We start from the raw sequence: 13784 nt of genomic DNA on the forward strand, positions 1-13784 counted from the left end.
CTTCCTGACTACGCCTGCATTTCTTCAGGACCCCGCGACAAAAGTTTCTTCAACTGTAATGAGTTTTAAGGTCACATTAGGCTGGTCCCAAGCCTGTATATATGTAGACGGTTGCACGAGGAACGGTGTCCAGCATTAAAACAGCATTCACCAAATCAAACATGCAGATCATCAAAAATAAGATTTCCATACTGGATTGATCTGGGTCTAGGGTAACAATAATCTTGGTCCAGGATTATTGTTAACTCTTGGTCAAAGACAAATGAAGAGGAGAGGGGGAAGGGGGTAAATGGATTGATTCGTACGTAGCACTTTTCTTCTCTCCCAGAGCACTCAAAGCACTTTATACATGTATACCTGTTTCATTCACACCCATTCATCCAAGCACTTTCTTCTATACTTAAGGGCTTACTAGCTACTAATCACAGAAATTCATACTCAAATGTATGCATGGAGAGCAACTTGGGGTTAGTATATTGCCCAAGTTGCATGGAGACTAGAGCAGCAAGGGATCAATCCACCAACCTTCCGATCAGGTTGTATGTGGCGAAGCGACTCCTGTCAGATGACACACAGGTGTATCCGTTAGAAGTGATTTCAACATATAAAAGAGGCATACAGGTTGAATATGCAAAACAGTGAGGAAAGGAGGACAATTAATTACACAAAATAATGTTTCTCTCTTGCACAGTGTCATCACTTAATCAATCACTCAATCAATGAATAAATAGTTATTGTATTTATTTATTAGTTTGTAATCAGTGTCACCAAGAAACCATAAAAACACGACAGTTTCTTAGTATAAAGCCGACATCTATACAAGGTTAAGTTCAAAACCGTTGCCTAACAGGTAAATCCTCAGTGTAGGACCAATAGTGAAACCAGTTCCTAGAACTTGTGCTTCTAGACCCCTGGCACCAATTCCAACTCCTGTATCTACTGCCAGGCCGACTTTAGCTTTCAATGGACCAGCAGAGGCTGAAGCACTGGCTACTTCTGCTCTGGCAAAAGCTCGTGCACTGAGAGAAGATAGAGAAGCTCCGGCTCCTGCACTGGCATTTGGACCTTTGGCTTCCGCGTCAAAAACGCTCCACTCAGCACGAGCGTAGCCCACTCCTGCAGCAGCATACACTCCTGCCTTTGGAACACGCTTTCCAGGTTTGTCCTCAAATCCATCTGCAAATGCATCTGCTCCTGCGTAGGTACCAGCAGCAAAAGCTTTACCGGGCCGATCAAAGGTGTCGATCATCCCCACTAACCCAGCCAAATCAGTAGTAATTTCTGCACCTCCTTGCAGAACTGCATGCGCTGCAAATAAAGAGAAAAGAGAAAAGTGTCGATCACCTCCAGTCTGCCAAATAACCCAACTGATAGAGGCGAGGCTGCCGGACACTGGCAGCACTGTGTTTATGTTATGCTAACCATAGCTGTGTAGCTAGCCACCACATAGCACATCATTATATACCAGCTAGCCCAACTTCAGCAACCCTACATACGTCACTGCTGTTTAGTTTTCTGTCTTCATTTATGCTGGAAGTGATAGCAGAGCTGTATGTTTTCATTTTTGCTGTGGCGGTTAAGCGGCCAGATTTTTGGCTTCACGACCCTCCTTCGCGGTTTGTGCAAGTCGAAGCTCAGTTTGCTCTTTGGGGTGTTTCAGCCGATGACACAAAATACCATCATGTGGTGGCCTTGCTGGATCCGCTGTCCACCTGCCGTGTGATGACCCTACTCCGGGATACCCCCACCCGGAGATACCCCCACCCCCATCCTTCAGCTGTGTGAAGGACCAAAAAGCTCTCCAGAGAGTGATCCGTACAGCAGAACGCTGCTGCAGGATTGCTCTCCCCCCGCTTCAGGACACCTACACCAGGAGATGCCGGACTAGAGCAGCGCAGATACTGAAGGACCCGTCCCATCCTGGCAACAAACTGTTCCAACTTCTGCAATCTGGTAGAAGGTTCCGCATCATCCGGGCAAGGACAGAGAGACTCAAGAGGAGCTTCTATCCCCAAGCCATCCGTGCCCTAAACACACACACCCGCCCGCTCACATCATCTATAATTGACTGAGACAGGACTCTTCCAGACACTAAACCAAGGCACAATGTACATTTCAATTCCTTTAATTTTAAATATGTTTATATTGTCTATCCTGTAAAATAGTCAGATGTCTATTCATATTAATGTACAGAATTCACCTGCTTGCTGCTACTACTGCACATTCGCCCAATGTATATACTATATATATATATATATAATGTTCTTCCTCTACACCCCCCCCCCCCAATTTCTTTGCACATGTTGAGGAGCGTGTCAGGCTACATTTCACTGTGTGTTATACTTGTATAACTATGCATGTGACAAATAAAGAACCTTGAACCCAAGGTAAATACACCACTCTGAAGGCACTGCTGCGGCACTACTCCCTCTCTGATGCAGAGCGGGCTGAGAAACTCCTCTCTCACTCAGGCCTGGGTGATGGTACCGCTCTCGAGTTCATGGAGAGCATGCTGTCCTTGCCAGGAATGGATAATGGCGGATTCCTCTTCACTCACCTCTTCCTTCAACAGTTGCTGGCTCTAATGCCAGCTGGCCTTGCCAACTTCCTGCTGCTGGCCGCGAAGGATTACCACTCACTCACAGAAGAACCGGATCACATTCTCCCGGCTACTAGGAGCTTCGGCATCCGATGGCATCTCCCGCGTCCCCACCAAATCTCCCAGGGGCCACCGACTCATTGATTGGTTGTTCCCTTGGGTGGGGGGATCCCGGATGAGGGTCATCACACGACGAGTGGACAGCGGATCCAGCAAGGCCACCACATGATGGTACTTCGTGTCATCGGTTGTTGTTATTCAGCCTGGTTCTATGTGCCCCTTTTTTAACTTTGAGACCCCGCCCCTTCAAACATCTTTGCATGGCCCTGCGCCTGTCTAACTAACCCCACTAACTCCATGTCTTTGGACTGTGGGAGGAAACTGGAGTACCCAGTGAGAACCCACACAAATGCTAGGTAAACATGAAAACTCCACACAGAAAGACCCCGCTGGTGGAGTCGAACTCACGACTCACTGTGCTAACCCATATTAATATTAATTAAATAATAATAATAATAATAAAAAAACAAGTACTCTAGTAGGTTATTTACTTAAGTATTTCATTGAAGTACTATTCTTGTATGGGTATAATTAATGTAATTATACCTTGTACACGTTATACATGTAACTTGTACTCCTCTGAAACAGCTTCTGTACTTTGTGTTTTCTTCTTGTGTCTCTCTAGTCCTATTTTCTCTCTTCTCTTCCTCCTCACCCTCAACCTTATCACTATTTTAGTTTTAAAAGATATTCTCAAAATGCTGTTGCACTGCCACATTACATTACTTACCCTCAACATCCATATCTGAAAAAAAGAGAAATTTCATTAGCTTAAATATTGTATTTTCAAAATTCCAAAAGCTTGTCAGATTCATGCTTTGCCTGATCTAACCTCAAACAATCCCAACAAATTTATATGTAAATACGGTCAGGTCCATATATATATATATATATATATATATATATATATATATAGGGGCAGGGATAGCTCAGTAGGTAAAGTGGTCGCCCCATGATCGGAAGGTCGGCGGTTCGAATCCACTTAACGGCTACCCTGAGGTACCCCTGAGCAAGGTACCGTCCCTACACACTGCTCCCCGGGCGCCTGCTTAGTGGGCTGCCCACTGCTTCACTGAGTGAATGGGTCAAATGCAGAGAAAAACAAGTAATTTCCCCATGGGGATCAATAAAGTATCCATTATTATTATTATTATATTATGGCAGTCCTGGCGTTCCACACACACATATATACACATGTGTGTGTATATGTATATATATATATATATATATATATATATATATATATATATATATATAACTGGACCACAAAACGAGAGATCCAGAGAACCTGACAAAGGACAGACACAATATAAGCACACAACCACAAAATCAAATTAAAACAGGAAATATTAAGGCACAGGCTAAGTCACACAACAACGGAGGAGACACACATGGCGGACTCGGTAGAACATACACAAAACAAAATACTGACAGGGGAGACTCGGAGTAATAACATGAGGGGAATATGTAAACCGACAGAGTTTACATATTGTATTTTTTAGACAGAGGGAGACAGGCATAACTTAGGAGACATAAGCAGAGGACATGAAAGCTTCATACAGGAAATGGGGAATGAGACATCAACAAGAAAACACAGATCATAAGAATAACTACACTTAAAATCTAACCAGGACTGAACTCCATACTAACTGTAAACACTAGATCTTAAAAATTTACCCCAAACAGCAAAAAGAAATAAAAAATACAAAAAAAAAACAAAAAAACACTCAAAATGCTGGGTCAACATCTCAGCACCCTGATAATTAATGCATGGTGTATGTATCCCATATTTCAATAATCCCATGTTTACTTACTTCAATTACTTGAATTTGCTTGGGTTATAAGAAATGCTCCTATGGTGTGTCCACTGTGGCTAAGAGGAATAATGATCAGAAGGATATAAGGACCAAATAAGGACTGAAAGATAGCTCGAAGATGTGAAACAAATGATAAGACACCCAACAGGAAAAGGGTGTGTCAGTAATTTGAGCTAGTGGCAGTTAGAAGGCTTTCAGTTCAATTTTGAGACACAAACCTATCAAAGAGAAAGCAAGAAAAGGAAATTAGTACAGTAGGTGAGAATTAACAACGTTGTGCAGCTGAAGGTGTTTTTTACTCCATGTTTAGCAGTCGTCTTTTTATTTAAATAGTTTGAATTGGTTTAGTAGATGGAAGGTACAGTTTGTTTGTTTTTTGTGATCAATACATTTTTATTAATAAATTTAGGAAGGAAGGAAGGAAGCTGTTGTAGATTTAAAGAAACATCTTAATTGAAGCAAAGGCAAAAAATTGGAATGAATTTTATGTGACTGTTCATATTAAAGCCAACAACAAGTGAAAATCCAAAAACCGGTTCCAAGCCGTTGTATTAATGATCTCCCCCCTCTCTCGCTGTATGAGTGTGTGTGCCCTCACAGAAGGAAGGTCACAGCAGGAGGTTTTCTCAAACGCATTACCAATCAGTTTATTTTTTACAAGAAGTGTAGCTCATACAATGGTATAAATGTATTCTTTGCGATACTTTATAAATATGAAACTCTAAAGATTTTGAGTTCAGGCACATTGTGAAACAAGAATCTAAATATTTGTGTCACAATGATTTCTATAAAAGCATGTTGTTTATGGGGATAATGCGACAAATCTTTTGTGCGTCCTATTAATGATTAATGGTAATTGAAGAGGAAGCTTGAACCCTGGCTCAGGACATTTTCATGACAAGTGTCAGCGCAGACATGTGCTAACGAGAGATTATGTTTTATCATCATAAAGACTGTGATATGAAGCATCGTTAAAGTGTCACTTCAGTAATGTTGACTCATGTTTTTTAATAATGACTTTAAAACACTAAACACTAATTTCTGTGGTTTATTTTAAGTTTACAGAATATAACACGTGGTAAGATGATGAGTTTTACTTCTCACTGACCGTGTTATGTGTATCTATTTATCATGTATGCTACTTTGCTCTGTGGACTGTAAAATGTTTCATTGTGTTCATAATGTCATAATAGTGTTATAATAGTATTATTGTGTTCATAATAGTCAACAGTGCAATAGACTCAATACTTGAAATGTGCAATTCACTTGTATTTTTATTTTTTATTCCTATTTATTCTATTTATCCCCTTTGTATATTTTATTTATATTTGTCTCTGTATTTATATATGTGTGTGTGTATTTAGAACTACAAATTAAATTTCTTTTAGCAATTATTGGGTTTTTTCCCCTCTCAATCTTTGAATTCCAACTCTCCTCCTTTACTCGGGCTTGGGACTTGCAAATGATCTCAGGGGGTCTGGAAACTGACTAAACATAGCGGAAAAGTCGCTAATTTGGCAACACTGCATCACACGTACTTTTTCATTGTTGGGAGAAATTAGTAACTTTGGTTAAATTACACCCTTAAAATTATGTTAGAAGCCTGTGGGTGAAACCTACCTCCCATATTTGCTGCTGTTGAGCTGCTTCTTGTTTGGATATGTCCTGGAAAGAAAAAAGTTACTTCTGAAATACTTGAATATATAAACATTTAAACACAAAGGTGCTTAAACATGCAGTATTTTTTTTTATTGTTTTGATTTGTTTTTCAGAACAAAGTACGAGTAAGTTAATAAGTTAATCTGTTTCTTGGAAAAGCCTGGAAAAAAAAAAGTTTGCCTGCGAGGCATCTTTTGGTCAGTTATTGTTAAGAAAACTGGGAGAGCTGCTGTAAAAAATTAATATAGAAAATTATCAGTTACACACTGATAATAGATTATGTGTCATCATCTGTGAGAAAGGGTTAAGTTTTCTCATTAAAACAATAACTTGCAAGAACAGGTCAATTAAAATATCATAGATTAATATATACTACAACATTTGATATGGACTGTAGAATGTAAGAATCAGATAATAATCCGATGATTACTTACTTGAATAATGTCGCTTGGGTTACAGGAAATGTTTGCACGCCTTTGCTCTAAGCACTGAGGGTGAGAGGAATAAATAGCAGAGCAGGAGGGTGGAGGCCTTGGGAGGGGGGGGGGGGGGGGGGGGGGGGGGGGGGTTTACAAGTGACTCACAAGATTCTGTTAAAATGCAGAAGTTAAACTAAAAGCGGCATAGACTGTTATTGTGGGGGAGCACTTGTTCCAGCTTGCACTGTGAAGGCAGGAAATATGAACAGGGAGGGATCAAAACCACCCCAGATATCTGTACTGTACGATAAGCTAAAGTTGTCAAAGTGAGAATATTCAAGTAACGAAAATCTGCTCTAGATTTTACAGTGTTGCTGTTTGGCTTCAAGTTCAAATAACTTGATTGTTTTTAGATATCTGCACAGTAGACAAGAATCGACGTTTATTTAAAAAAAAAGTAATTCCTTAATATACAGGGTGGGCCATTTATATGGATACACCGTAATAAAATGGGAATGGTTGGCGATATTAAAGTCACTTTATCGTACACTTTATCGAAAACCTAGTGAGGGCTTACTCATGTTTACCACTGGGGGGCTGTGTCTCAGGAGGTAGAGCAGGTCACCTATGGATCGGAAGGTTAGTGGTTCAATCCCTGATTCCACCATGTCAAGTGTGAATGTGTATGAATGTAGTTAGGGGGCATTCAGTGTAGAGAAATTGGCTGAATGTTGTATAGAGCATATTGAGTAATATGGGAGAGTACAAAAGCCCTATATAAGAATAAGTTAATTCACTGTCTGAACAGAGTTTTGTCATGTTACGTTTGCACTATTATGCACATGTTGTTATTACATGGCTTGATTAAGGTACACATTAGGCTGACATCTGGGGCCAGAGCTGAAACTGTTCTGGGCCAGCACAGGGCCAGCAGTGTGTCTGCAACTGGCCCTGTGGCTGCACAAAACTTACACATGGCCCACATACCGCAAAGAATGATGGCCCTTTGGTGGCCCAGATCAGGTTTGCCAGAGGTAATCCACACATGCGCCAGGACAGGACCACCAGTGTGTCTGCAACTGGCCTTGTGCTGGCCCATGTGTGGGCCAGATCCGGATATGGGAATGGGCTTAATGATTTGGAAATAAACTGCATTGACACTTGTCACTTCATCTCCACCGCACGTTACAAGAGACAGCAAATAAAGTGTTCGAAAGTGTGAATATGTGGTCGGTTCTGGCATGCATCTGTTACACTAAGATTTGAAGGGGAACAAAGAACACAAACCCTGCATCTACATGTCATTTTGTCAATTTGTTTGCACACCTTGTGAAACTTTTGACTGTGCTTGTGGCAGCCTTTATGGCCATGGTATTACAAAAGTCAGTCACAACATTAAACCAGCTTATCACTGTGTGCAGCTGACAGCAAGTGTTCATAGCGAGAGGTGAAAACTGCGCAAAATATCACTGATGCCCAGCTCAAATCTATCAACATAAAAAGGTTAATTTGTTTCCACAGATATCTAAGTCAGAACTAAAGGTTAATCAAAGTGAATCTCTTTTATTTAGAATCCTTAATAAACTATAGTTATTTGAGTTAAGTAAAGAAGTATACTTTGAAATTGTTTTTGCCTATTTTCTGACTTCAGCTTTACCCTGAATGAAAGCTGATTAGTCCTGGAATTTCACTGTGAGAACTGCTGTAGTAAAATAATACACAACTTTTCTTCAGATTTATGTACAGTGGGTGAGAATAAACAAATATTTTAAAAGAGTGTTTGGGCCTTTGTGGATATTTTCCCTCCTCCACCACCAAAGAGCACCAGCTTGCTAGACACGTGTGGCCACTTTGACCAACAAATGTCTGGATAGAGTTAGCCAACTAACACAACGCAATACAGTGCAACACAACCAGTAGGTGACATCACAGAGACTGTATCCATTGTTTGCATACAAGGTGCTTGTTAGCCTGGGAGAGCTAGCTGTTGGATTTCTGTTTCTCATCCCAAGCTAAACCTAATTCATTTTTAATTTCTATAATTTGTGCCTTCCTGTGTCCTGTCTTCCTGTCTGTGACCCAGAATCTGATCTCAGAAAGCCATGTTGATAGATGTCTTTCTTCTTAAAGTGTATGTGATGAATAGAAGCCTGCTGGATGACACACAGGTGTATCCGTTAGAAGTGATTTCAACATATAAAAGAGGCACACAGGTCAAATATACAAACCATAGAAGAAAGGAGGACAATTAATTAAACGAAATTATTTATGATGTAGCTCTGTTGCACAGTGTATTCAATTGTCATCAATCACTCAATCAAAATGAGGCTGTGAGGTAAGGATGTCTCATTCTACTAACTACATGTTGCCTCAAATCCTCTCTCCTTAGATCTAAGACATGAGGAGAGTCTACTGCCACCCAGGCATCTATTCAGCCTCATCTATGCCTTCAAAATCCTACAGTGGTGACAAGCTCTTACAGTTGCTCATCCTATTCACAAGATTTACAGGTGAAAAAGTGCCAAACTGTACCTAGTGGATGAACTTGCGTCCTGCACCACCTCATCATTTATTTATTTTTTTCTCTTTTTTGTTCTAATTTTTTTTTTTTGCATGTTTTTCAACAACAGCAACTTCCTGCAAAAACACAACTCCAGCAATGGCATTATTTTTATTTTCTGAATAATTAGGAAAAATATTTACAATACTGACTAAAGTAGTCATGATTATAATTTTTTGCCATAACAACAACAACAACAATAATAATAACAATAATAGTAGTAGTAACAATAATAATAATAATACCTTTATTTGTATACTCTTGTATAGCACTTTTCAAAACAGATTGAAGCAAAAGATTGAATTAAAACAAAAGCCACAGACTGAAGCTATGTAAACATGTTCAAATTTACAGACACATAATCAACCGTAGCATTCAGACATTCATTCCAACAAACACACATACCTGCAAATAGTTGCCAACTATGGCTGTAAGGTGAACATTAAAGAAAAGCTAATGAATAAAAATGTGTTTTCAGCAGTAAGCAGCTTGGGCGCACCAACCTCAAAAGCACCATCAGCCCTGCTTTCAAAATCAGTGCGAGGCAAAGTTAGGAAACCCTGGTTAGAGAACTGGAGATGCCAGCTTCATTGATAAGGTCTCAGAAGCTGTGATATATAAGCAGGGACCTGTAATCTACAACTTAATATGTTAATAACAGAGTTTTAAAGTGGATTCTGAATTTCATTGTAAGTTCATTACCCAACAGATTGTTTAAAATAACTAAAAGAACTAATAAATAATTAGTTATTTTATTTATTTATTAGTTAGTAATCAGTTTCACCAAGAAGCCATAAATAGATGATGGTTTCTTGGTATAAAGCCGACATCTATACAAGGTTAAGTTCAAAACTGTTGCCTAACAGGGAAATCTTCACTCTAGGGCCAATAGTGAAACCAGTTCCTAGAACTTGTGCTTCTAGACCACTGGCACCAATTCCAACTCCTGTATCTACTGCCAGGCCGACTTTAGCTTTCAATGGACCAGCAGAGGCTGAAGCACTGGCTACTTCTGCTCTGGCAAAAGCTCGTGCACTGAGAGAAGATAGAGAAGCTCCGGCTCCTGCACTGGCATTTGGACCTTTGGCTTCCGCGTCAAAAACGCTGCATTCAGCACGAGCGTAGCCCACTCCTGCAGCAGCATACACTCCTGCCTTTGGAACACGCTTTCCAGGTTTGTCCTCAAATCCATCTGCAAATGCATCTGCTCCTGCGTAGGTACCAGCAGCAAAAGCTTTACCGGGCCGATCAAAGGTGTCGATCATCTCCACTATCCCGGCCATATTAACAGTAATTTCTGCACCTCCTTGCAGAACTGCATGCGCTGCAAATACAGAGATATAAAGAGAAAAGAGAAAAGTGTCGATCACCTCCAGTCTGCCAAATAACCCAACATAAGGTCCTCAGATATCTGCATGGGCTACACAGAAGGAAATATACCATCTTAATGATGGATAATAACAATGTGCTGGTGGTAAGCTCCAGAATTTTATTACTATTAAAAGCTAATATCTCCAGCTGGAATTAAATGTGCAGCCTTACAGTTTTTAATGTATTAACCACTACAGTATTTGAAGTACTTAATAATAAGTATTAATAAGCTGGAGCCTGTAGCGTAAGAGGCAGGCTACATCCTGGACAGGTCACCTGTGGGCTAACACTTAGAGACAGACAACCATTTGTACTCACATTCACACCTACGGACTCACACCTAATCTAGAATGACCATTTAACCTAACCTCACTAAATGTCATGGTCCTGGGTCATTTGACCCAATGTTTTGTTTTAATTATTATTATCTTATGCTTTAGGTTATTCTGGTTATGTCTTTTGTTATGATTTCTCGTTCCTAGGTTTTGGTTCCCATGCTCCCTCTGTTCCAGTTCAGTCAGGTCTTTGTGTAAAGCCCGTGTCTCTTAGTCTGTGTCTTTGCATGTGTTTTTTGAGTTTCCTGTTTTATTGTGAAGGTCTTTGTCTTATGTCAGTGTGTTCAGTTTTGCCTGTCTCGTCTTGCTTATTAGGTTCAGCTGTGTCTCCCTCCTGTGTGCGGTTTCCTCATTTCCCTTTGTGTATATTAGTGTGTGTTCTCCAGTCAGTAGTGGTTTTTGAGATGGGCGACTGGTAGTGGTGTGCGGATCGATACTGAAGTATCGATTCTTCTGATACCAGTAATTTATGTTCTAGAATTGATTCTCATATTAAAATATCGATATTTTAGTACTTTGGGGTAAATTTGTAGTTTATCATTAACAGGAACAGAGTGTAAAGAAACTCATTCGGATCATCTGGATTGTAAGGAACTACTTCCCCTTACGCCTTTCATAGTCATGTGCGAAATACGGCTGAATAAATGTGTCGCAGCCCCTGGCATGCGCACTCACAACAATGGCTGAGCATAAACGGAGTGGCACCTAATAACCAGCTCGAAAAACAAAACTACACAAAAACAAACCAACAAACTAGGGCTGTCAACGTTTTACGCTGTCATCACAATTAACGCGATTAAAAATTTTAACGCAATTAATCCATCTGTGGCGCAGAATTACTCAAAATCCCTGAAATGTTTCTGTCAAAGCATTTCAGGCTGTTTGTCCAAAGTTTGTCCATTCTGCGCTCCAGATGGGTTGATTGCATTACAAATTTTATTCGCGATAATCATGATGACAGCGTTAACGCATTAACATTGACAGGCCTACAACAAACACAAAAACTGAAGACATTATGATATAGACTTATAATTTGCACCGATGTGTTTTCTAAATTCTATCACACACATATACGCGAAAATGTTCGCCCAGGGCACCAAACAGGCTGTTGGTCCATCTGTGTTACCTACGTTTCTCTGCTCACCGTGTCCCGTGTTTCTCCCTGTGTGCTTATACAGTGGGATGCAAAAGTTTGGGCATCCTTGTTAATAGTCATTATTTTCCTGAATAAATCGTTGGTTGTTACAATAAAAAATAAAATGTCAGTTAAATATATCATATACGAGACACACACAGTGATATTTGAGAAGTGAAATGAAGTTTATTGGATGTACAGAAAGTGTGCAATAATTGTTAAACAAAAACAGGCAGGTGCATAAATTTGGGCACCACAAAAAAAGAAAGAAAATAAATATTTAGCAGATCCACCTTTTGCAGAAATTACAGCCTCTAAACGCTTCCTGTAGGTTCCAATGAGAGTCTAGATTGTGGTTGAAGGTATTTTGGGTTTGATGGCTTCCGAGCATGGACAGCTCTCTTTAACTCACACCACAGATTTTCAACAATATTAAGGTCTGGGACTGAGATGGCCGTTCCAGAACGTTGTACTTGTTCCTTTGCATGAAAGCCTTAGTGGATTTTGAGCAGTGTTTCAGGTCGTTGTCTTGTTGAAAGATCCAGCCCCGGCGCAGCTTCAGCTTTGTCACTGATTCCTGGACATTGGTCTCCAGAATCTGCTGATACTGAGTAGAATCCATGTGTCCCTCAACTTTGACAAGATTCCCAGTCCCTGCACTGGCCACACAGCCCCACAGCATGATGGAACCACCACCATGTAGGTAGCAGGTGTTTTTCTTGGAATGCTGTGTTCTTTTTCCTCCATGCATAACACCCCTTGTTATGCCCAAATAACTCAATTTTAGTTTCATCAGTCCACAGCACCTTATTCCAGAATGAAGCTGGTTTTTCCAAATGTGCTTTAGCAAACCTCAAGTGGCCCTGTTTGTGCTGTGGGCGGAGAAAAGGCTTCCTCTGCATCACTCTCGCATACAGCATCTCCTTGTGTAAAGTGCGCCAAATGGTTGAACGATGCACAGTGACTCCATATGCTGCAAGATGATGTTGTATGTCTTTGGTGCTGGTCTGTGGGTCGACTCTGACTGTTCTCTCCATTCGTCGCTTCTGTCTATCCGAGATTTTTCTTGGCCTGACACTTCGAGCCTTAACTTGTACTGAGCCTGTGGTCTTCCATGTTCTCAATATGTTCCTAACTGTGGAGACAGACAGCTTAAATCTCTGAGGCAGCTTTCTGTATCATCACGATGGTGAACAATCTTTGTCTTCAGGTCATTTGACAGTTGTTTTCAGACCCTCATGTTGCTACTCTTCAGGGAAAATAAAAAGAGGAGGGAAGCTTACAATTGACTCCCTTAAATACTCTTTCTCATTATTGGATTCACCTGTGTATGTAGGTCAGGGGTCACTGAGCTTACCAAGCCAATTTCCGTTCCAATAATTAGTTTCAAAGCTTTTGGAATCAATAAAATGACAACAGTGCCCAAATTTATGCACCTGCCTGATTTTGTTTAAACAATTATTGCACACTTTCTGTACATCCAATAAACTTCATTTCACTTCTCAAATATCACTGTGTGTGTCTCCTATATGATATATTTAACTGACATTTTTTATTGTAACAACCAACGATTTATAAAGGAAAATAATGACTATTAACAAGGTTACCCAAACTTTTGCATCCCACTGTATAAGCACACAGGGAGAAACACGGGACACGGTGAGCAGAGAAACGTAGGTAACACAGATGGACCAACAGCCTGTTTGGTGCCCTGGGCGAACATTTTCGCGTATATGTGTGTGATAGAATTTAGAAAACACATCGGTGCAAATTATAAGTCTATATCATAATAGACTTATAGTTACTTACTTCAGTTTTTGTGTTTGTTG

The 13784-nt window shown here is 40.3% G+C and overlaps 1 protein-coding gene across 3 annotated transcripts; it reads right to left on the minus strand.

Moving 5' to 3' along the window:
- Positions 1-726: 726 nt before the first annotated feature.
- Positions 727-6658, minus strand: LOC143414340 (uncharacterized). 3 transcript variants are annotated; one of them, XR_013094875.1, is made up of 4 exons: positions 6570-6658; positions 6097-6141; positions 3390-4694; positions 727-1308 (listed from the first exon to the last, which is right to left on the minus strand). XR_013094875.1 is itself a non-coding variant. In XM_076878522.1 (4 exons), the coding sequence occupies exons 2-4, from the start codon at positions 6101-6103 to the stop codon at positions 815-817; spliced, it is 516 nt and encodes a 171-aa protein (XP_076734637.1). In that variant the 5' UTR covers positions 6104-6141; positions 6570-6658; the 3' UTR covers positions 727-814. The 3 variants fall into 3 exon arrangements, 1 of the variants encoding a protein (XP_076734637.1); XR_013094874.1 differs by having other exon boundaries at positions 3390-3404; positions 4474-6141; XM_076878522.1 differs by having other exon boundaries at positions 3390-3404.
- Positions 6659-13784: the final 7126 nt, after the last annotated feature.

The sequence above is a fragment of the Maylandia zebra genome, linkage group LG20, assembly GCF_041146795.1.
Source record: "Maylandia zebra isolate NMK-2024a linkage group LG20, Mzebra_GT3a, whole genome shotgun sequence".
In the NCBI taxonomy this organism is placed as follows: domain Eukaryota; kingdom Metazoa; phylum Chordata; class Actinopteri; order Cichliformes; family Cichlidae; genus Maylandia; species Maylandia zebra.